The sequence below is a fragment of the Lepisosteus oculatus genome, chromosome 6 (genome assembly GCF_040954835.1).
Source record: "Lepisosteus oculatus isolate fLepOcu1 chromosome 6, fLepOcu1.hap2, whole genome shotgun sequence".
NCBI lineage: Eukaryota > Metazoa > Chordata > Actinopteri > Semionotiformes > Lepisosteidae > Lepisosteus > Lepisosteus oculatus.
Genome location: NC_090701.1, coordinates 45,708,725 through 45,732,790, shown reverse-complemented (window position 1 = coordinate 45,732,790; position 24,066 = coordinate 45,708,725). Strand labels below are relative to the sequence as shown.

Sequence of the window (24,066 nt, the reverse complement as noted above, 5' to 3'; positions counted from 1 at the left end):
CAGATCCACTGATCAGACACCACCAGGCCCACTGATCAGACACCACCAGGCCCACTGATCAGATACCACCAGGCCCACTGATCAGACACCACCAGGCCCACAGGTCAGACCCCACCAGGCCCACTGATCAGACACCACCAGGCCCACTGGTCCAACACCAACAGGTTCACAGGTTTGACACCACCAGGCCCACTGATCAGATACCAACAGGCCCACTGATCAGACACCACCAGGCCCACAGGTCAGACCCCACCAGGCCCAATGATCAGACACCACCAGGCCCACTGGTCCAACACCAACAGGTTCACAGGTTTGACACCACCAGGCCCACTGATCAGACACCACCAGGCCCACTGATCAGACACCACCAGGCCCGCTGATCAGACACCACCGGGCCCACTGATCAGACACCACCAGGCCCAATGATCAGACACCACCAGGCCCACTGGTCCAACACCAACAGGTTCACAGGTTTGACACCACCAGGCCCACTGATCAGACACCACCAGGCCCACTGGTCCAACACCAACAGGTTCACAGGTTTGACACCACCAGGCCCACTGATCAGACACCACCAGGCCCACTGATCAGACACCACCAGGCCCAAGGGTCTGACACCTTTAAAGTTTACAGGTCAGAGACCTTTAGGTCCACTGATTCAATACCATTAGGATCACACACCAGGCACCTCCACGCCATTTGTTGGAAACTCTCCAGATATTTGTCTGTTATGCAAAATGAGGACTCTGCAGAGAGATACCCCTGGGATTCATATCCAAACTTGGATATGCTGTTCTTGCATTTGTCTCTGTAGTGTGTATTTGTCTGGTTTTGCTTTTGCTTAAAACTGAATTGTATTTTTATTTTTACTGTATTTTATGTCCCAAGCCTTGGCACTACGTTTATTGTAGTTCTAGAGAATTAAAATGTTAGAATGAAAAGAACTGAGAGACAGGTGGGGGAGAAGGAGAGAGTGTTGAATTAATTAATCAGAGCAATGATCATTTTGAATTTATCACAGACATTTTTCCTTTTTTGTCTTTTGTTTATGCTCTTATTTTCCCAATCCCAGTAGTAAAGTAATGAAACTTCCTGAATTAGCTGTATTTCAACTGTTGTTTAGATTAGAGTTTAGTTTAGTGTGCAAAAGATTAGAAAAAGAAAAACACTGAAGAGTGATTAAAGACTAGTGTGACTGACGACTCATAACATAACAGGATGTGGTGAACTTGAGAACTGCTCCCTCTCTCTCCTCTGCCTTTCTATTTTTTCAAATTCAAATTCAAATTCAAGAGCATTTTTGGCATAACCAATGAATTATGTTGTTGTCAAAACAGATAAAATTTACATTCAGCATTTTCAGAACAGGCATATAATTGAACATTTATATACATTTCATAATACATTATGAGATAGTCTCTTTCTCAGACTGTGACAGGAGATCACACACTGCATTATTATTGAGAGACAGGCTCACTGTCTGTTCCTCAGGCTGGAAGAGGAGGTCACACACTGTATTATTATTATTGAGAGACAGGCTCACTGTCTGTTTCTCAGGCTGTGACAGGAGATCACACTGTATTATTATTGAGAGACAGGCTCACTATCTGTTCCTCAGGCTGTGGCAGGAGATCACACACTGTATTATTATTATTGAGAGACAGGCTCACTGTCTGTTTCTCAGGCTGTGACAGGAGATCACATATTGTATTATTATTGAGAGACAGGCTCACTATCTGTTCCTCAGGCTGTGACAGGAGATCACACACTGCATTATTATTGAGAGACAGGCTCACTGTCTGTTCCTCAGGCTGGAACAGGAGATCACACACTGTATTATTATTATTGAGAGACAGGCTCACTGTCTGTTTCTCAAGCTGTGACAGGAGATCACACACTGTATTATTATTATTGAGAGACAGGCTCACTTTCTGTTCCTCAGGCTGGAAGAGGAGATCACACACTGTATTATTATTATTGAGAGACAGGCTCACTGTCTGTTTCTCAAGCTGTGAAAGGAGATCACACAATGGGCTGCAATCCAGTTTGAGTGGGTATATCAATGGATATTTTAATGGTTTTTAGCTTCTGCTGTGATTTCATTGCCTAACTTATGGTGTTTTTGCAGTGCTGCTCTGAGGCTGTCTCATGTCTGTAGTGATCTGTCACTTGTCACTGCACACTGATCTGTCTCTCAGCTCCAAATTCAAATAAAACTCAAATTCAAATTCGAGTTCAAATTCAAACAGCTTTATTGGCATGACCAAGGAATTACACTGTTGCCAAAGCAATAAGAATTAACAGAATGTTAAGGTGTTGTCAGACGAAGTGTGTCAGTGCGGTGTGCAGTTTGTGAGCTTGTGTGAATTAGATTGTTGGTTTAGTATGTGCCCCATGTGTTTGTGAAGCCACATCCTGTGCAGTTTGCTGCAGCAGCCCAGGTGGTTAAGCAATGACAGATTGATCTGCAAATCCCTGCACAGCACAGGCCACTGTATGATAACATTTCAAAAATAGCTCCACCACGCTGCAATACACAAGCCCATACACTGACAAGGAGGGACTGACACAGAACTATATCCTAGACAATCTGGAGAAGCAATTGCAAAATGATAGGATATATGGTTAAAAGTATAGAATTTAAATCAAGGAATGTCATGCGGTCCCTGAGTTGTTATGATATGCTGAATTAATTGCAATTCACTATGGAACTGCAGAAGGATGCTTGTAAGTTCTCTTTGATTGCAGCACCCCCTAGTGTGAGACAATCACCACTTAGTGAACAAAGTAGGCCTGGTGATTCACGAGTCAAGAGAAGAGACTCTCCACCAGGGGCAAGGCCATACATTTGGGGCCACTACCTGGCAATGAATGCAATGAAGGACTCTTGTCAAGATTCAGTTTCAAGGCTCCTTGCAACCATACCTTAAAATCGTCCATATATATGCTCACACCCGAGAAGGCTCCACAGCCGAAACGTTGTGTTTCATGCAGGGAATAAACATTTAACTTGTTCCTTTGCAGCCTACCCATGCTGACGCAGCTCCCTACTTCAACCTACTTCTGCTGCGACCCACTATGCCTTCCTCTAAATCTTTTTCCAGATCTCTTTGTCATTCCTCCTCCTCCTCCCTGGGCTGCTTCCCTCCCTCTCTCACCAAACCAGCATCCCGTCTCTTCCCAGCGATCTGTTCCACGACCAGGCTTTCTCACCACCTCCTATTCCTTCATGTCGTCGTTATAATATCATTCCTAAAGGAGTTCGCCGGAAATGTAACACTTCTTCCTTTGACTCTGACACTCAGAGACTTCTACAACAATTTTCGCGGAAAATGCTTTCTACCATTTTCTCCATCAAACAACAGATGAACCTTTCTGACAACAACATCAAAGAAGCTAAGGAATTTTAAACCTCACACCCGAAGAAGGCGCCACAGCCGAAACATTGTGTTTCCTTTCAGCAGACCTTTAACTTGTTCATATGTATATATCCTATGTACCACAAACACCATGTTTTACCATTTAACCAATGTCAACCAATGTTGACATTACAGTACATGAAGAAATGAAGTATAACCATGACGAAATCACATAGTTATGCTCAAAGGAAACATAAACCTCAAGAAAACAAGGGATATCTGTTCAAATGCCCTTAGATACCACTATTTGGTCTTAGATCAAAGGGCTATTAATATTTAAACAGAAAAAACAGTCAGAATTCTGATTGCAACAAGCATTACAAAAAGGATTTAGATTATAATAATAGATTATTCGATCAAATCACATCGGATGAGGACCAAAATTTGGAAAAACAAGACACACCTTCAGTGGCGAAATGAGGTACAACCACCTGCCATTGCTTGTATTGCATATCAGGATTTTGACATGACAAAATAGTGTTGCTGTAACAGAAAGATTAAGGTTATGGATCCTGAGATGAAATTAAACAGATGAGTTTATTGCATGCAAGGAACAATCAAGCCGAAGTCTTGTTTCCCGCAAGAAACAACAAAACCAAAGTATTGTTCCAAGTGCAGGTACAAACTTTTAGTTTATATAGTATTTTCTTTCCGCTTCTGACGTCACTCTGTATTATGGTAAAAAGTGGGGGTCATGGTATTTGGCCAGTTAACAGACCCTGGCCAAATGGTCAGTTAAGATTACGTCCCCAGGGGGTTCCTAGCTCGCATCTGGAATCCTTATCAGTTAACCCCCTTTCCTACCATAAACTCCAGCCTGTTGTTTAGAAGTCTAAACCTCATACAGAAAGGATTTAATTTAACCCCGTCTTTCAGTTTTTATTGTATAAGACAGCACAAAGTGCTGGATATGATGCCACATCACATACTTCATTCCCTCACAAAAGGGTAAACTCAAAATATTCAATTAAAATACAATACAAGGGATAGTAATCACTTCAGGAAGAAGTGGGCTATGCTTGTTTGGTATCAAATGAATGGGCAAAACATGAGTAGTTCAGAAATCTCAATATCAGCCAAACAAAGTGCAGACAAATTCCATCAGTACTCCAAAACATGAGTAGTTCAAAAATCGAAATATCAAACTCAGAAGAAGTTATGAGTTTTCGCAAATATTGAGCATTACATCCTGTCTCTCCTAATAGAAGCAATACAAGTTCCTGAAGGAGAGATATGCAAATATCAGATTTGAACTGGCCAACCAGAACCCTGGCAGACATGACTGACAAGTGATCTTGGTCTGAGGCTAATAAACAGGGCAAGCCGAGAACCACAATTTGGAAGTCAGGTCTGAGGATGGACGTTAGGCCCAGGAGGACAGGAGGTTAGTCCAGTGAAGAAAGGCCCAGGAAGATTGAAGTTCTTGAAGTTCGGCCCAAGAGGACTGGACGTTAAGACCCAAGGAAGCCAGCACACGAAGGCAAAGAAGTAGCAAAGAACTCAACTGGACCATCAGATTCCCCTGCTCCTTCCGCTCCGGCCAGCAGCCACAGCAAAGCTGGAAGAGCGCCTGAGTCACAGCACTCCTCGCCTAACAACTTGCCCCTGATCAGGTGATGTCTACCTGATAGGGATAGTGTAAAAGACATTTATCTTATGTCTTAGCAACCTGCTCTTTTCTCATTCTCTATTTTCCAACCATTTACTCATCTCTTTCCAGAAACTTTCTTTTGTCTTACCCTGCAGCAAGAAAATGACCCAAAACATACGGCACACTTATCCAAGGAGGTCATCAGGAAGAAGTAGTGGAAACTGTTGAACTGGCCAAGTCAGTCTCCTGATTTGAACCGTGTTCTACTTCCTGAAGAGTAAACTAAAGTTAGACAACCCATAATATGTACAATTACAATTAATCAAGTGGACTGAACATGTTCAGAAATCTTTGAGAGCAAAGCACTGTGGAATGGTTTAGCACTTCCTTCGTCAGTGTCGATACATGACTGCATTCAGGAATGAGGAGGATAAGTTTCAAATTCATGTAGCCATTTCCCTTGCAATGTGTCCACTTCCTATTGAGCTGCCAATTATAATTTGACACTTTTTTCATATACATCAGTTCTGTAGTCTTGCACAATGCTCATTTTTGTGGAACCTGTTACCTGTTTTATCGTTTTGTTTGCAGTTTCTGTTTCTGTTGCAGTGAGAGTTCCCATGGCGTATGGGTCATGGAGGCACTTCTTACACAAAGAGATGTGGGAAAGTGTTAAAAGCTGACCAGTCTTGTTGTTGTTTCAGCCAGCCAACGGACTGTGCAGACATTGTATAGTGACACACTGTACACTGACAAACAGACTGTATAGACTGGACAATAATGCACACTGTACACTACCAAACTGTATAAGAAAACACTTGACAATCTCCGATGTATTAATATCACATTATAGTAGAACAGTCCTGTTACAGTAGCAGCTACAGTCTCAGTACAGTAGAACAGTCCTATTACAATAGAGGCTACAGTCACAGTGAGTTTCAACAGTCCTGACATACTGAAAAGGTGCAGTAACATAAAAATACCTCTATGTCAATAGCTGTTTATAGTAGAAGGGCTTACAGAGTTAAAGTGAAGATTAGAAAGATTTGAAATTGCACACACTAAAAATATAACAGCCTCTTCTCCTTACTCAGTATAGATATCATCTTTTTAGCCTGAATAGCTTTAAAGTCATTAACCAAAAATAATTAATTCTTATTAATTTGTTACTCCCAAATCAGTTTAGTAATCAACGCTGCATTTCTAATTTTCCACCATCTATTACTACATCACCTGAAGCATAAATACAGTTTTCAGTCATTAATTAATCTTCATGATTTCTCTCTTGTGAAGGATGGTAACAAACTGCAGCTGTAGTCAGTTCTCGTGTTGACCTGCGAACAGAGGAAAGATCAATATATCTCCAGCTCACGGAGACTCGGGAACCTTGTGAGCTGACGAAGACTCACCCAGTTGGACAGCAAGCAGTATCCTGGGCATTATCCCAGAAGGCCTTGCAGGAGCAGAACCACAGAGAGCACAGGAGCCAGGACAGAGGAGGAGAGGGTGCAAGGGGAGGACCTGGAGCTGGAGTACGAGAGGAGAGAGTGTCAGCTGGACAGAGAGAGGGTGAGGAGAACAGAGAGTTACAGATGCACATATCACTAGACATGACAGTCAGTAGATTCTTTAATTAAAGCATTTCTTTTAGATGTACTGTACAGCCACTGAGAACAAAACTGCATGACCTTTAAAATGCACAAGCTGCGAATCTTTGAAATTCTTAAATATAAATAATCCATCCACCTATTTTCTAACCGATTCTTCCAAGGAAGAGTCTATCCTTGCAATTAACAGGTGAAAGACAGGATACACCCTGCAGGAGACGCCAGTCCATTGCGGTGCAGACACACACAAACACACTCGCACCAATCTACACAGAAGCCAATGAACTTACTTGTTTGTCTTTGGAGAGGAAGCCCATATGAAATAGAGCCTGATAAAGTACAGGCTCACTGACTACAGCTTGGCCATTAAAGCTGAACACAGACAGACCTGAGTGTCCAGAGAGGACTTGGTCATTGACCATAGCCTGGTCACAGATGTGGGGTGACACAGGCAGACTTGGCTTTCCAGAGAGCACAGACACAGTGCCTACAGCTTGTGCATAGAAACTAGACTGAGGCATACCTGGCTGTACAGAAAAAAACAAGCATAGTGACCGCAGATTGATCAGTGTGATCTCCTTTCACAGCCTGAGAAAGAGAAAGTGTGCCTCTTAACTAATACAGCATGTGCTCCCTCTGGAGAAATAAATATTAAATTCACTGCACCCATTCCACTTCTGTGTATCACACAAAAAGTATAAGAATGAATGGGGGCCATTTGGAAAAGACATATTGGGAAGTTCATTATTTTCAATTGGGGGCAGTAGTGGGATAGGTGTGGTAGCAGTGTAACGATACTTGGGGAAAACCAAAATCCAGGCATTGGTGGAAATAATGGACTTATTTATAGTTCATAGCTCACTGTACCACATTATAGTCTCCTTTAATGCCAGCATATATGTTGTTCACATACAACTCTAAAACAGGGTATGAGAAGAACCCCTGGAACTTGCCTTGGAAAGAATGAACATGCATGATTACTGTAGGTACCGCGGGACTGCAGAACAATCTTCTTCTTGCCTTTGTCTGTTTCTGTCACTGACTTCACCTTGAACTTCTCAAAGGGAGGGATCAGCACCTCGGCCTCAGCTGGAAACTGGGAGAACATCTCAATGTCCACCCCATGGCAGGTCTGGATTTCGAAGAAGGTAGTATCTCCAAAAAAGTGTGCAAAGGCTTCATCTTTAGAGCTGGATGAAAACTGGCCGAATCTTATTTCTGAGTTCACTTCTGCCACAAAGTCTTCTCTACTTCCCCTGTACACCTTATAGCAGACAGTGAGTTGTTGTCTCAGCAAGCGGAGAGCGTCGGTCAGCAGGAAGTGAAGAGACTTGTATGGGTAAGTGTTCATGTAGTCCTGCACGCTGCCCCCACTGCTTCTTGTGGCTTTATTGAATTCCAGGTAAATGGAGTTGGAGGTGTAGACAAAAATCGCTCTGCAGTGCTCAGGTGTTCCCCCAGGAACAGGTTCAGTGCATTCGACAACATCCCAGGCTTCACGAAATAGGTGGTTCTCCTTCTTCTCCTTTTCCAGAAGTCCTCCTTTTACTGTCACATTCAGCATCTCAGTCTGACAGCTCAGATACTGATCGTCGACTGAGTTCTCAGCCATATCCAGTTTCACTGTGTGGGGGAACTTTGATACAAAAATAGCAAATTAAGAAAAACAGCTTACAAAACATTGAAAAACAATCATGTTTTTCAGAACTTTACTTTGTAACATGATGACACCAGCTATCCTGTCCCGGACAATTTATTATTTTGAAATTTTTTGTAATAGTGAGTACGTAATTATCATACTACAAGACTGAAAGAGTTTTCAGCTCAGAATTCAAATGAATAATTGAGACAGTAGCTTAAAGGAAATTTATCGGTTGTTATTATATTTTACAATGTCACAGGTTCTGAACAGGTTTCACAAGGTGAGATCATTGCTGTGATGTCACTTTCTGTGAAGTCTGCTGGGCTATTTGCACAGCTCGAGGATGGGTGGGAGGTGTCTGCGAGATACAAGCACACATATATAAATACATAAACTCACCGATTGTGTAGGTTCTCCAGATGTAATAGCACCGAGCCCAACGAAGCAGACAATCATCCAGTGAGTCCTATCCTCCCACATCTTGGGACATCAGCACTATATTGCTGTGCTGTCTGTTACACACACACGACAGTGAGCGCTCTAGCAGAGCGGAAATATGACAAAGTGCTGAAGAAATACAGACCAAAGGTGAAACTCTCTTCCTCTTGTACTTTACATATGCACAAACACACGATTTGTTTTAAGGGGATTTATACATGCCATAAAACAATTTGCATTTTATCTAAATATCTTCGGGTGGCATGGTGGCACTTGGTTAGCATCACAGCTATGCAATGCAAAGGCCCTGGGCTCAATGACTAGGGTGCTACATGTGTGGAGTTTGTATACTCTCCCTGTGTTTGTGTGGGTTTCCTCTGGGTGCTCCAGTAGTGTCCCACAGTTGAAAAACATACCAGTTGGTTAAGCTGGCTCCTGGGAAAATGTTTGTGTGTGAGACCTGTGACAGACTGGTGTCCCTCCTGGGTCTATCCCTCCTTGTGCCCATGGGTTGGTAGGTTAGGCCAAGCAGGGATTTCTGTCTTAAAGGTCTGAGGAGCCTTCAATTAACTTTTACGTGAAAGATATATGTGCTTCACTTTCCTATTCTAGGAAGAGATACAGTTGAATAAAGTGATGTTTTACTGGATGTGTTGACACATGTTCAAAATATATTTACTGACATCTGAAAGGGTTTTTTTTCCCTCATAGATCCCTAAAAAGAGAAATGAAGAAGTAATTACTGTAAACCATTATTGTTCCACTTTCACTTCTAAACAATCTAAACTCTGTTCCGGTTTGATTGGTGCATTGAAAGTGTTCTTAAATGGGTTTCTTTAAATGTGTGACCTGAAAACGGGACCTACCTAAACGTGTGCTTTCCGTTTCCATCTATCTGGAAAATAAAATCATTATTATAGCAAAGCAGTAAAGATATTTTATATCCAGTAAGTGAAATCCTAATGATTCCCTAAATAAATCAGACCACTCCAAACTGGTTTGTGTTTATAAGAAACACACTGTATTCATACAGTGGAATAGGAGAATGAGCTTTTAAATTAGTTTCTCATTTTATGTGGATTATAACGAGACCTGTGGTATGTAATGAATGAGCCAGTTGGAGTCTCCTGTCATTATATTACTGAACACTACTGATTAGGATGCACTAAAGGCACAAAAATTTCAGCCTCCTCAGATATTCCTGCATGACATTTTAACACCTCAAGGTAACATTTTAATTTGACTGCTAGTCTGACTGTTTCATGCACCGGGAGGTCTCTAATGCGCATTTGCTTCCCTCTGCTGTTTCTCTGCGGTACTGCAGCCTGTTTGAACTGGTATGTAGAAGAGATACGAGGCTCAGCGACCGTCCTGGACTCATCACTGCTGAGAAGATCCAATAGCACGGAAACCACATTGTTTGTATCTTCCATTTGTCTAGTTGGGACCCTGATAAATCTATTCTAAAATATACTATATATCTGCTATAAAGATTGTATGTTATAAGGTCTTTGTATTTTCTAGTGTGTATTTTTGTTTAACTAACTTTGCAAATCACCGGGTCTCTCGGTGGCTGATGTGACTCAGCATTCATTAAGCATTCCGTTGTATCGGAGCTGTTAATGTTATTAATATTAATGTAAGTCATATTTATAAATAATAGGGGGTCTTTAATTAACCAATGGGCAAGAAACTGCTTCTCATGTAGTTTGACCACGTTTATCATATTGGACAACTTCATACAACAAAGAGTGAGGATTTCATTAAAGCTCCTTAAGAATGAATTTTTAGGGGGTTCTAATCCCATATCCGTTCTTCATATCTCCAAGGTCCTCCAGTTTATTTATTACATGATTTTATTGTTGCATTTATTTTCACAGAAAGGGGAAACCTGCCAGAAACAGTGTGAGGAGCAGCAGGGAGGGAGAAAAGCACCTGAACTCAGAAGCGACAGCAGACACGGAGCTTCAGGAGCAGGATGGCAAACACAGTACCTGCTGCAGGCTGGCTCAGGGCACGAGGAGTCCTCCTGGCTCGCAGGTCTCTGATCCCAGTCCGCTCTGCTGCGGCTCTCCGACACCGGGGGTCCTGCAGAAGAAGACGAAAGGGATGAGTCTCAGGACTCCACAGGACGAAGGTGTCAGAGACCCTCACCAGGACAAGGGCAGGGTTAAGATAGTGAGCTCTGTTACAAGAGAGCTGCAATTATAACCAGCTCTGTGAGTTTAAGCCTTTGCTTACCACACAGGCTCATGCTGAAAGGGGAATCTGAAGTTGATGGAAATTAGTCCTGCCTGGGTGAACAGAGTCTTTGTGCACTGAGAGGCACATCAGGCCAAAGTGAATTCCACACTCTCCCACTGTCACACACAGACTCCGAGCTGTTGTGTTCCTGGCACTGGAAGTGGAGCCCTGCCCTCATGGCACTATCCCACAGAGTGTCTCTGAATCAAATACAGCAGACTGAAATGGGAACTATGCGCCTCTACCCCCGGACTCCAAGTGAGGATTTTTGTCATTCAAATTTTAAATTGACCTCCTCCTTGTCGCCAGATCGAACTCTTTAAAAGCTTCTAATTTTAGCAGGCGCTACTCCTGTAAAAAATGACTTCAAGGACGCTATACGTAGAGCTCTGAACCCTGCCGCTCAGAAGAACTATATCCAGAGGTGCCAGAGAAGTAGAGATTTCGCCAAGAGAGAGGAAACATCTCAGTAATCCAAGGTGCAGTAGCTTCCACGCGTCCAACGACAAGAGGTGACGACACCCGTCATTCTCTAAGACAGCAACAAAGAAAGCGGCGGGTAGCGTGGCCGAGCGGTCTAAGGCGCTGGATTAAGGCTCCAGTCTCTTCGGAGGCGTGGGTTCGAATCCCACCGCTGCCAATACCTTTTGGCCTCCCCGCAATTTGACCAGTTGGAAACAATCCTACTGTTCTTAAAGTAACGAAAAATAACATGACACTATTGCAAGAGGCGGGAAGCTGTGATTGCAATTCATTTCTCATCCCTGCGGTGCACGTTTTACGACCTGAACTGTAATACGTTTTTGTGATCTCCCGTGGGAGAATTTCTCTATATTTTATCAGTTAATTCGCAGTCAGAATAAATCGCAATTAAATACGGGTCAGAAACCGGGAATGGGAGAACGTAAACCGTACTCGTACTGGATTTCACAGGGATTCCGAAATGTTTCATGCAAAATAATTCAGGTTTGTTTGAAGCTATAATTTAAAAGTATCCTGAAAATTCCTAGCGTCCAGTCTCTGAAGTCGCTGTCACTAAACTCCGACATGATTTCCCGCAGATGTGCACAGTGCCTTTACTTTTCTCTGCCCTCGATGAGACGGAGGATGAATTGAGGGAGCCCCTTGACGCCCCATGTCTCACTGTATTTCTCATCCTACTGGGAGTGGTGCTGTCGCTTCTGGGTAAAATCTGTCGGGTGTCGTCCCAGACGGGTCAGGTATGACTGCGCTTTGCCTCGCTTGACTCCCGAGGACACTGCCGGTAGTCTGTGCTTCTCAGAGCCCGGATAGCTCAGTCGGTAGAGCATCAGACTTTTAATCTGAGGGTCCAGGGTTCAAGTCCCTGTTCGGGCGATTGATTTTCTTGTGCCAATTGCAAACATCCAAAATACTTGGTCTTTTGTCCTTTAGTTTCTCGAGTTGTACCGTGTATATTTTCAATGTTAAATACGTTTCAACCTCTGTTACATTTTTTTTCACATCCACCAGCGCTATTCCAGACGGCACAAGAGATGACAGGTGACGTAGTGTAACTGCAGGCTAAAATCCCCCAACAACGATACTTCCGTGCTTGATCGATTTCCTTCTCCCTCTGTCTTGGTTGGGGACATGCTTAGCATGAATGAGGTCCCGGGCTCAATCACAGAAATCACCAGGAGTTTTATATCGGCTCAACTCATACTGCAAACTACGCTTGAGTCAGTGGAAACTTAACTCGTTTCCTTAAAGAGCCCGCTGTACACGGTGAAATTCAGGCACTCTCGAAGTGTTACGATGTTTCTCGGCGCTTTTAAACATACTTCCAATGCATTCGCTTTATTTAGAATAATTTAAAGTCATCTGGAGAAAAGTAGGAAAAGATCGTCTTTCTTGTCACGGCTGTTGAAGAATTGACCTGCTGACTCTCAGCCGGGTTTACTTGAAAACCCGTTCAGCGAGCGAGACTCCCTCTGGACTCCGCACTGAGCTGAAAGCTGCGCGAATCCTCACTGTACTGTTACAAGAGCTTTCATGGAGATGATCTACATAGAGCGCAGCGACAACAACATCGTGAATTGTTTCGCTATATGAAGGAAAAGCTATAAAGTGATGAACTTTTCAAAGAACCACGGAGCGACGTGAAAAACTGAAATGACAGAATACCGACTACTACAGTAGTACCAGAGTCTGTATTTGACGCTTTTATTAGCAGACCATTCTTGAAGTTAAAGGCACGATGAATTGCTTAACACTTTAATGCGACTATAACAATTCAGTGTTAAGTCTTGTGGGAAGTCACGAATTTCCAATTTTTGGCGTCGAAAATAGAATACTAATTTCGTGGGTTTCATACAAGTTTAAAAGCATCATGAAGGATCAAACAAGATTGAAATATTTTTATAAGTAAATATTTTAATACCTTCGCAGTTTTTATTCTCATGGCGCCTCACTCGATATTACCCTTCGGGAGATTGTGAAACCCCTACGTGCTAAATACTTAAAGGCAAGGTTTTCTAGATCCAACAGAATTTCTTCGAGTGAAATTCCGCAGACTTAAATGGGAGCTATACACTTCAACCGAATGTGGGTTTGTGTCATTCAAATTTTAAATTAACCTCATCCTTGTCACCAGATCGAACCCTTTAAAAGCTGAAGTAGTTCAGGTGGGGAGCTGGGCCAGCATGCGTAGGCTGCAAAGGAACGAGTAAAAGGTTTATTCCATGCTGAAAAAAAAGAAGAAAGAAAACACGTTCCGGCCGTGGAGCCTTCTTCTGGTGTGAGCACCCTTTAAAAGCTTCTAATTTTAGGAGGCGCTACACGTTTCAGAAAGCCTCCTCCTGTAAAATGACTTCAAGGACGCTATACATAGAGCTCTGAAGCCTCAGGCTAAGAAGAACTACATGCAGAGGTGCCAGAGAAGTAGAGATTTCACCAAGAGAGAGGAAACATCTCAGTAATCGAAGGTTCAGTCGCTCCCACGCCTCCAACGACAAGAGGTGAGGACAACCGTCATTCTGTGAGACACCAAAACACAACAATCTTGCGGGTAGCGTGGCCGAGCGGTCTAAGGCGCTGGATTAAGGCTCCAGTCTCTTCGGGGGCGTGGGTTCGAATCCCACCGCTGCCAAAAGTTTTTCGACTCCCCGCCATTTGACCAGTTGGAAACAATCCTACTGTTCCTGAAGTAACAAAAAGCTGTGATTTCTAATGCGATTCATTTCTCATCTTTTCGGTGCACGTGTAAGACCAGAACTGTCATAAGTTTTTGTGATCTCCCGCTGGAGAATTTGTCTATATTTTATCAGTTAATACGGAGTCAGAATAAATCGCAATTAAATACGGGTCAGAAAGCGGGAATGGGAGAACGTAAACCGTACTCGTTCTAGCGTCCAGTCTCTGAAGTCGCTGTCACTAAACTCCGACATGATTTCCCGCAGATGTGCACAGTGCCTTTACTTTTCTCTGCCCTCGATGAGACGGAGGATAAATGACTGCGCAGGTATGACTGCGCTTTGCCACAAGAAGAGACACCGGACTCGCCAGCACGCTGCCGGTGGTGTATGTCTCTCAGAGCCCGGATAGCTCAGTCGGTAGAGCATCAGACTTTTAATCTGAGGGTCCAGGGTTCAAGTCCCTGTTCGGGCGCTTGATTTTCTTCTGTCAATTGGAAACATTCAAAACAAAACAAAATTCAGTCTTGAAGTGTTACGATGTTTCCCTGCGCTTTTTCACGCACTTCCAATGCATTAGCTTTATTTTAAATAATTTAATGACATCTGGAGAAAAGCAGGAAAATATCGTCTTTCTTGTCACGGTTGTTGAAGAATTGACCTGCTGACTCTCAGCCGGGTTTACTTGAAAACCCGTTCAGCGAGCGGGACTCCCTCTGGACTCCGCACTGATCTGAAAGCTGCGCGAATCCTCACTGTACTGTTACAAGAGCTTTCATGGAGATGATCTACATAGAGCGCAGCGACAACAACACCGTGAACTGTTTCGCTATATGAAGGAAAAGCTATAAAGTGATGAACTTTTCAAAGAACCACGGAGCGACGTGAAAAACTGGAATGACAGAATACCGACTACTACAGTTTTCTCACACACGTATGAGGTTGTGGATATCACTTCAGTAAGTGTGCGCGTTGCTCTTCTAGACCTTGATACAATGAAGTCATTCGAATGATGTGGATTCGTGTCCCGCCAGAATCGCGGTGCACTTGGATTTAAGCGTTCCCAGTCCTCAGGAGACCGGCGTTGTCAACGAGAGGACTTCTTCACAATCGGAAACGAATCAGAGGTCACAAGGGAGAAACTACAAGTGCGTTTAACACCGAGCACTCGCGCACCTTTCTTGTTAAAGGATTCTAGGTGTATGGAACAAGCTTGACACACAATACACAATACAAATGTACACTTGAAAATACAAAGTCCTCAGGACACCATGTAACATTAAGTCTATATAGCAGATATACAGTCTTTTTTAGAACTACTGTTTCAAGGTCCTAACTAGACAAATGGAAAATACAAACAATGGGGTTTCCGTGCTACTGGATCTGCTCAGCAGTGATGAGTCCAGGACGGTCGCTGAGCCTCGTATCTCTTCTACATACCAGTTCAAACAGGCTGCAGTACCGCAGAGAAACAACAGAGGGAAGCAAATGCGCATTAGAGACCTCCCGGTGCAAGAAATAGTCAGACTACCGGTCAAGTTAAAATGTTACCCTCAGGTGTTAACGCATTATGTAGGAAGATATCAGAAGGTTGGAATTTTTGTACCGTTAGTGCATCCTAATCAGTAGTGGTCAGTAATATAATGACAGGAGACTCCAACTGGCTCATTCATTACATACCACAGGTCTCGTTATAATCCACATAAAATGAGAAACTAATTTAAAAGCTCATTCTCCTATTCCACTGTATGAATACAGTGTGTTTCTTATAAACACAAACCAGTTTGGAGTGGTCTGATTTATTTAGGGAATCATTAGGATTTCACTTACTGGATATAAAATATCTTTACTGCTTTGCTATAATGATTTTATTTTCCAGATAGATGGAAACGGAAAGCACACGTTTAGGTAGGTCCCGTTTTCAGGTCACACATTTAAAGAAACCCATTTAACAACACCAATCAAACCAGAACAGAGTTTAGATTGTTTAGAAGTGAAAGTGGAACAATAATGGTTCACAGTAATTACTTCTTCATTTCTCTTTTTAGGTATCTATGAGGGGAAAAAAACCCTTTCAGATGTCAGTAAATATATTTTGAACATGTGTCAACACATCCAGGAAAACATCACTATATTCAACTGTATCTCTTCCTAGAATAGGAAAGTGAAGCACATATACTGTATGTTTCACTTCAAAGTTGATTGAAGGCTCATCAGACCTTTAAGGCAGAACTCCCTGCTTGGCCTAACCTACCAAGCCATGGGCACAAGGAGGGATAGACCCAGGAGGGACACCAGTCTGTCACAGGTCTCACACACAAACATTTTCCCAGGAGCCAGCTTAACCAACTGGTATGTTTTTCAACTGTGGGACACTACTGGAGCACCCAGAGGAAACCCACACGAACACAGAGAGAGTATACAGCCAGCGTTGAGGAAAACATACTGTCGAAACTTGACATTGCACGACTTGTTTTCCAACTTTCTTCCTCTTGCAGTGGTGGTGTGTTATTTTTCGTTACTTTAAGAATAGTAGGATTGTCTCCAACTGTTCAAATTGCAAGGAGGCCAAAAGCTATTGGCAGCGGTGGGATTCGAACCCACGCCCCCGAAGAGACTGGAGCCTTAATCCAGCGCCTTAGACCGCTCGGCCACGCTACCTTGTACGGCTAACTTCCAACATATCGTGTCTCGAAAAGAGAACGGGGGCGTTTTGTCGGGATATGTCATATCGCGATTTATGGACCAAAAGTGGCGCCATGACAGTGATGCACCAGTCGCAATGGGTATCGCGATGTGATCGTGATGCGCGCACTCTTATCGTGACATGCTATCGGGGTCGTGAACGCGCTGTGGATGCCATGACATTCTTTGTCTGCTGTTCAGTTTTGACCTCAGTGCGACTTCTCTTAGATTGACCAGTAATTGGAAACCAATGGATGTGTTACTGTATATCCAGCGTGCTCACACAGCACACACGGTTAACCGGGGCTACAGTATTTGGACCAAGAAGAACTTTCATCACCTGTGTATCTACACGTTCTCGGAACTTCCGCTGTGGCGCTTTACCCAATCAGAGTATCGATTCTCACTCTTCACCCAATCACAGCCCGAACTGCTCGGGGGTTTAGCCAATCGCGGGTCTGAGAGCTGAGAGCTAGCAGCGCCAGGTGGATCGGCTTGTTTACTGTCAATGAGAATCTATTTTTAAAATGCTTTACTTATTTGCTTGGTTTTTTAACGTCTTTATTGATTCACAATGTCCCATACTCTTCGAAATAAATACATTTTTAATTGCAATATAACTGTCTCCACTGCTTTCTGCAATGAATACAGGGTATTAGTAATTGGTTAGCACTGGAATGCGACTATAAGAATTCAGTGTTAAGTCTTTTGGGAAGTCACGAGATCTTCAGAACTAAATATTTTAATACCTTCGCAGTTTTTATCTTCATGGCGCCTCACTCGATATTACCCTTGGGGCGATTCATTTACTCCAACCTCTGAAAGCCATATGTGCGTGCACGTTCTTCTGGCATGTTATGCTCAAGTCCGCTGAATATTTAAAGGCAAGTTAAAAACTCCGTGAAGTCGGCCCCCGTACAGAGTGCACAAACGATGAAATCCAGCTCACTCGTTTGTGCTGTTGAAAGTAGCGTTTGTGCTGCTTTCGTTTCCGAGACGCTTATATAGAAGTTTTATCAGTAACTGGACCAAGACCGTGTCTCTCTTTTGGATGAAAAGTGCAACTTCACCATTTGTCTCCTATGGAATTTCGGTGGAAATATGCTCCCGATGAGAAGGTATTTCTCGATCTTGACCGTGTACGACATCGATGAGAAATGAACTGCATCAACCAGCACAACGTTCTTCCTCTTGCACGTTTGGCATGTTTTTTTCGTAACGTTTAGAACAGAACTGTTGTGTCGCGGTCTTTCACTTTCGCTGGCCCGGAGAATGTCGGGCGTCTTCAATTGCATTTCGCGTGGAAGCGACTGCACCTTAGTTTCCTGTGACTGAAATCTCTTCTTCCCTGGCATCTCTGGATATAAAGGAACAAGTAATAGGTTTATTCCATGCTAAAAAAAAAGAAGAAAGAGAACACAACTTGTGTCACCTTGACACCTGAAGAAGGCTCCACGGCCGAAACGTTGTGTTCTCTTTCTTCTTTTTTTCAGCATGGAATAAACCTATTACTTGTTCCTTTGCAGCCTACGCATGCTGACGCAGCTACCCACCTGAACTATCTCTGGATATAGACGTTTTGAGGGGCATTCTGCTGTTTTCGCACATAAATGTGCCTCCGTGAACGAAAAGGCACCGCTGGGATTCGAACCCAGGATCTCCTGTTTACTAGACAGGCGCTTTAACCAACTAAGCCACGGCGCCAACTCTACTCTTTCTTCCCAGAATTACGTTTTCAGCTTTTCCTTCATATAACGAAACAGTTCACGATGTTGTTGTCGCTGCGCTCTATGTAGATCATCTCCATGAAAGCTCTTGTAACGGTACAGTGAGGATTCGCGCAGCTCTCAGCTCAGTGCGGAGTCCAGAGGGAGTCTCGCTCGCTGAACGGGTTTTCAAGTAAACCCGGCTGAGAGTCAGCAGGTCAACAGCCGTGACAAGAAAGACGATCTTTCCCTACTTTTCTCCAGATGACGTTGAATTATTTAAAACAAAGCGAATGCATTAGAAGTGCGTTTAAAAGCGCAGGGAAACACCGTAACATCTCCAGAGGGTCTGAATTTCACCGTGTGCAGCGGGCTCCTTAAGGAAACGAGCAAAGGCCTCTTGATCAAGAGAAGTTTTCAATGATTTTGGCAATATAAGGCGCGTGGAGATGCCGGGGATTGAACCCGGGACCTCATACATGCGAAGCATGCGCTCTACCACTGAGCTACATCCCCGATGAAAACCCTAAAACAAAAAATGCCCCAAATAGGGGAGTTTTGTTGTTTGAGGTTTTCAGCCTTCCGCTGCCTTGAATAGCGCTGGTGGATGTGTAGAAAAATGCAACAGATGGTGAAACGTATTTAACATTGAAAATATACACGGTACAACTCGAGAAAGAGAAAGGCCGAAAGACGAAGTATTTTGGATGTATGAAATTGATAAAAGAGAAACACACGCCCGAACAGGGACTTGAACCCTGGACCCTCAGATTAAAAGTCTGATGCTCTACCGACTGAGCTATCCGGGCTCTGAGAGACATAAACTACCGGCAGCGTGCTGGCGAGTCAGGTGTCTCTTCTTGTGGCAAAGCGCAGTCATACTTGACCCGTCTGGAACGACACCCAACTTTACCCAGAAGCGACAGCACCACTCCCAGTAGGATGAGAGAGAAATACAGTGAGACATGGGGAGTCAAGGGGCTCCAAAAGTGTGAGATGTGTTTGACCAGTTTCTGTTAAAATGTCTATACCTTGTGTTGCCCTATTATTTAACAACGTTTTAACTGTGTAACATAGCAGAGGTGCATTATTATTAATAACAGAACCTCTGGTGAGGTTAGCAGACATTACCAAAAGAACTGACCCAGAAACTCTTTTGTAGACTGATCATTCCATCCTGACTGCTTTCATTAAGTTAAATGGGAGCTTGTCCTTTTATTATGTGCCAGCAGCCATATCAACCTGCAACTCACAACTGGCAACCCACTGAAGCTAAGCAGGTGTGAGCCTGGTCAGTACCTGGATGGGAGACCTCCTGGGAAAAACTAAGGTTGCTGCTGGAAGAGGTGTTAGTGGGGCCAGCAGGGGGCGCTCACCCTGTGGTCCACGTGGGTCCTAATGCCCCAGTATAGTGATGGGGACACTATACTGTAAACAGGTGCCGTCCTTCGGATGAGACGTAAAACCGAGGTCCTGACTCTCTGTGGTCATTAAAAATCCCAGGGCGTTTCTCGAAAAGAGTAGGGGTGTAACCCCGGCGTCCTGGCCAAATTTCCCATTGGCCTTAACCAATCATGGCCTCCTAATAATCCCCATCTATGAATTGGCTTCATTACTCTCTCTGCTCTCCTCCCCACTAATAGCTGATGTGTGGTGAGCGTTCTGGCGCACTATGGCTGCCGTCGCATCATCCAGGTGGGGCTGCACATTGGTGGTGGTGGAGGGGAGACCCCATTACCTGTAAAGCGCTTTGAGTGGAGTGTCCAGAAAAGCGCTATATAAGTGTAAGCAATTATTATTATTAAGACCCGTCTTCATGTTGAACACAATAAAAGAGGCAACAGCTGTCCTGGGTTCCTCAGTTCGCAAGTCTGTGGTTCTACTCTGGACCAGGTGTCTATACAGACTCTGCCCTCAATGAGAAGGAGGATGAATTGAGAGACCCCCCTTGACTCCCCATGTGGTGCTGTATTTCTCTCTCATCCTACTGGGAGTGGTGCTGTCGCTTCTGGGTAAAGTTGGGTGTCGTTCCAGACAGGTCACATGACTCATCAGAATGCTGCTGGCAGCACATGAGACTTTTAATCTGAGAGTCCAGGGTTCCAGTCCCATTTGGGTGGTTGTGTTTCTTATACCGTTTGTTAATTTCCATAGTAATTGGTCCTTCACTTTTCTAGCTATACCACATTTATTTTACATTTTCATGAATTCTACAATAGAGCAATCAATGCTGAAGCACTATTTTCAAGAAGGAGTACAGCAAAGCCCAGAGGCTGAATTATTATTACATCCCAAACGTGCTCAGCAAATACAAGATACACATATAACTCTGCTCTGAGACGTCTTGCGCTGATTTCATGATTGTTTCCAATACTGTTGTTTACAATGAATACAATGATTGTTTGAAATAATATTTGCAGCAAAAATTAAAACTACAGTTATAGCATCTACCACATGTTCTCATTTGCATCTATACTTCTGAGTGCCCGTACTAAGATTTGTATTTGAAAAAAGTTTAAATTCCAGGACCGTTTTGCTTACATTTTAACATTTGCACGCAACATCTACTTAATGCAAAATATGTTTACAGTTAGTACGGAAGCAGATGATACCCGTGCATCACAGTGACACATGCTAAGACTTCTGCTTTCTGAAGCATGCTCTTTCAAAGTGTCTGACCAGTGGAATTTCCCATCTCTAAGTCATTACTATCTCATTGTATCAGAACAGATTCTCTATGTTCCTTAAAGGTCTGAATGCGGATTTGTATTTCCTAGGAAACCCTCCGCCTGTGCAGAGAATTTGGGCACTTTCAAATTTCGGACAGTGAAACGCATTCATAGTGCCACTTCCAGGCCACCCCACCCACTCCCACCACAAAAGTGGGTCTTTTTTTGTCTGCGACCTCTGCCTTCGACCTTGACCCTGACTGCAGTTATATGTTTTATTTGCACTGCTCATGGCTTTCGTTACTGCTACTGCAATATTCCAAGCAGGGCTGATGATTTCTTGTGCTACATTAACACGGCCAGTACCACAGACAGTCTTTGAAATGTGTAGCTCTTTCTATGGCTTCTTCAGGGTAATGTCTTGTTTCCAGTGGGAATTGTTTCCAGTGAAAAGGAGATATGTTGTCCAAAAGGAGAAATGTTACCATAATGGAACCACATTACCTTGCATTATTGGCTCAGCTACCTGGTTTAAAAATTAAAAAAAAAAGATATACAGCCTCACACAGCGCACAGTGTGCTATTTTCATCCCAAAGACGGACCTCCTCCCCTCCAACAGGATGTACCTACATCTGGAAATGCACTCTTTCTCTGTTTCTATCTCCCTGTGCTTCTTAGTGTAAAATTAATTTTCTGTTAGGTCCAGTCAGTGTGTCTGTACTGTATTAACCCCTCTCTCTCAGTGCAGTGTTAATGTACTGGAGTGTCCAGTCAGTGTGTCTGACCACATACCTTGGATTGGCAATCAGTTCATCTGGGAGTTTTGGTAGTGAACGCACTTTCTATGCCATTAAAAGGAGACTCTGCAATATCACCCCTTCACAAAACCCATTGCCCCATATGGCAGTGAAGTGCAGGGTCCAAACAGGACAACACCCCATTGAGCCCCACACTCAGAGTTCGGTAAAAACATTCTCCAAGTTCAGAAAAACAAAAAACACTTAACAACACATGCAGTGCCAAACTAAGCAATAACAATTGTTAATTAATATACAGAAGAGAGCAAAAATGTATTGACTAGACCTATGAAACAGTGACCTACCACCATAAGACCCTGCTGAGTCAAGAACTGAGGCCAGAAAAGAGCCCTCTTCTCCAGCAGGTCCTGAAGCCACACTGATACCAGCCAGCTTCAGGACAGCGCAACTGCCAGAGCTCAAATCAGTGTCAACCAAATTACTGCACAAGCTGAGCAACACTACCCCACTGACATCTTCTGCCAGCTGAGACCAGCAGAGACAGAGCTGCACTGCAAGAACTCCTCTGGGATTAGACAAACCTTCATTCATCCCTTTTGTAACTGCTTTATCCAATTCAGGAATAGAACAAATCTTATCGCAGAATTCCCATACCTGCCAGAGTCAGAATGGTTTCCGATCCTATGGATATTTCTAATCTTTCACTTTTCCAATCTTCCATTCCCATGTGTTATAAGAAAACCAGAGCCAAAGAAAAATACTAAGACCCGTTTTAATGATTACAAACCTGCAGTGGTCACATCTGCTCACATCTATAAACTGCTTTGAAAGGCTGGTCATGAGGCTTATTAACACAATGGTACCTGAGTGCTTAGAAGTCCTGCAGTTTGCATACTGGCGTAACAGGTCCACTGACGACGCTCTTTCCCTGGCTCTTCACACTGCCCTGACTCATCTGGATAATAAAGACACATATGCCGGAAATCTGTTCATTGATTACAGCTCTGCATTTAAGACTATAGTTCCATCCAGACTAGTCAGTAAGCTTAATGATGTGGGCATCAGTACCTCTCTCTGCAGCTGGATTCTGGATTTCCTGACTGGCAGACCACACACTGTGAGAGTCGATGGAAGGCTTTCTTCCACGCTGACCATCAACATACAGTAGGTGCTCCTCAGGGCTGTGTGTTTAGCCCCGTGCTGTTTTCCTTGTTTACCCATGATTGTGTGGCCAGACACAGCTCCAATTCCATCTACAAATATGTAGATGACATGACCATCACCAGTAATGATGAGTTGTCCTTCAGGGATGAGTTCAGGAACCTGGTGGAGTGGTGCTGTGACAATAACCTCTCTCTTAACGTCAGCAAAACCAAGGAGCTGGTTGTCCATTTTAGAAAGCAGGGTGGGGACCACACGCCTATTCACATCAATGGGGTGGCTGTAAAGATGGTTAGCTGCTTCAAGTTCCTGGTTACCATCATCAGTAATGATTTAACATGGTTCCAGCATGTAACTGAAGCTATAAAGAAGGCACAGCAGCTCCTTTAGTTACTCAGACAGTTGAAACAATGTGGTCTGTCTTCAACTACATTTTACAGGTGCGCTATTGAGAGTGTGCTCACGTGTGGTATTACAGTGTGGTTTCTCAGCAGCTCGTTGTCTGACTGAAAGGCTTTATGGGTGGTGATCAGATCAGACCAGTCCATCATTGGATTATAGCTCCCCCTCTATTGTCGACATTTTTACAGCTCGCTGTCTCAGGAAGGCTGGAAGTATCTCTAAGGATACCACTTTTCTCTCCCCTTCTCTCTGGTAAGCATTATAGGCACATAAAGGCACGTACCTCCAGATTCAGAGACAATTTGTTAGAATTTCAAACTGTCAGATTACTGAGCTCTACCCCACCACCGATGTTTTTTTTCTTTGTCACACTGCTTTTGCTGACTTGTATTTAAGTTGGATGTTATTAAACTTTATTGTTGTTGCTGCTGCTGTTCTGTGTTTATGTTTTTGGTGTTTCCTTAATATCTTTGTATTGGTTCATGCATGCAAATAAGCATTTCATTGCACCTGTGCATATGACAAAGAAACTGAACTGTATATCACTGGCAAATTCTCTGTTATCTCCTGTCTCTCACTGTGTCTCCTCTC

The 24,066-nt window shown here is 43.5% G+C and overlaps 1 protein-coding gene and 8 non-coding genes across 11 annotated transcripts; 4 read left to right on the top strand and 5 right to left on the bottom strand.

The window, feature by feature from the left end:
• Window positions 1-2,228: 2,228 nt before the first annotated feature.
• LOC107078169 (erythroblast NAD(P)(+)--arginine ADP-ribosyltransferase-like) lies at window positions 2,229-10,883 on the bottom strand. 3 transcript variants are annotated; one of them, XR_011189927.1, is made up of 7 exons: window positions 10,692-10,883; window positions 9,564-9,592; window positions 8,659-8,771; window positions 7,571-8,253; window positions 6,420-6,537; window positions 5,579-6,344; window positions 2,229-5,280 (listed from the first exon to the last, which is right to left on the bottom strand). XR_011189927.1 is itself a non-coding variant. In XM_015353896.2 (6 exons), exons 3-5 carry the CDS (start codon window positions 8,737-8,739, stop codon window positions 6,450-6,452), a joined length of 852 nt encoding a protein of 283 aa, XP_015209382.2. In that variant the 5' UTR covers window positions 8,740-8,771; window positions 9,564-9,592; window positions 10,692-10,883; the 3' UTR covers window positions 2,229-6,344; window positions 6,420-6,449. The 3 variants fall into 3 exon arrangements, 2 of the variants coding, with proteins under 2 accessions (XP_015209382.2, XP_069047584.1); XM_015353896.2 differs by having other exon boundaries at window positions 2,229-6,344; XM_069191483.1 differs by lacking the exons at window positions 9,564-9,592; window positions 10,692-10,883 and having other exon boundaries at window positions 2,229-6,344; window positions 8,659-8,802.
• A 616-nt stretch (window positions 10,884-11,499) lies between these two features.
• On the top strand, window positions 11,500-11,581 carry trnal-aag (transfer RNA leucine (anticodon AAG)). Its single transcript has one exon. It is a non-coding gene; the product is annotated as a tRNA-Leu (tRNA).
• A 643-nt stretch (window positions 11,582-12,224) lies between these two features.
• trnak-uuu (transfer RNA lysine (anticodon UUU)) lies at window positions 12,225-12,297 on the top strand. Its single transcript has one exon. It is a non-coding gene; the product is annotated as a tRNA-Lys (tRNA).
• A 1,671-nt stretch (window positions 12,298-13,968) lies between these two features.
• On the top strand, window positions 13,969-14,050 carry trnal-aag (transfer RNA leucine (anticodon AAG)). The gene has a single exon. It is a non-coding gene; the product is annotated as a tRNA-Leu (tRNA).
• Window positions 14,051-14,495: 445 nt separating this feature from the next.
• On the top strand, window positions 14,496-14,568 carry trnak-uuu (transfer RNA lysine (anticodon UUU)). Its single transcript has one exon. It is a non-coding gene; the product is annotated as a tRNA-Lys (tRNA).
• Window positions 14,569-16,672: 2,104 nt separating this feature from the next.
• trnal-aag (transfer RNA leucine (anticodon AAG)) lies at window positions 16,673-16,754 on the bottom strand. Its single transcript has one exon. It is a non-coding gene; the product is annotated as a tRNA-Leu (tRNA).
• A 1,654-nt stretch (window positions 16,755-18,408) lies between these two features.
• On the bottom strand, window positions 18,409-18,482 carry trnat-agu (transfer RNA threonine (anticodon AGU)). The gene has a single exon. It is a non-coding gene; the product is annotated as a tRNA-Thr (tRNA).
• Window positions 18,483-18,928: 446 nt separating this feature from the next.
• trnaa-cgc (transfer RNA alanine (anticodon CGC)) lies at window positions 18,929-19,000 on the bottom strand. Its single transcript has one exon. It is a non-coding gene; the product is annotated as a tRNA-Ala (tRNA).
• Window positions 19,001-19,220: 220 nt separating this feature from the next.
• On the bottom strand, window positions 19,221-19,293 carry trnak-uuu (transfer RNA lysine (anticodon UUU)). Its single transcript has one exon. It is a non-coding gene; the product is annotated as a tRNA-Lys (tRNA).
• Between the last annotated feature and the right edge of the window lie 4,773 nt (window positions 19,294-24,066).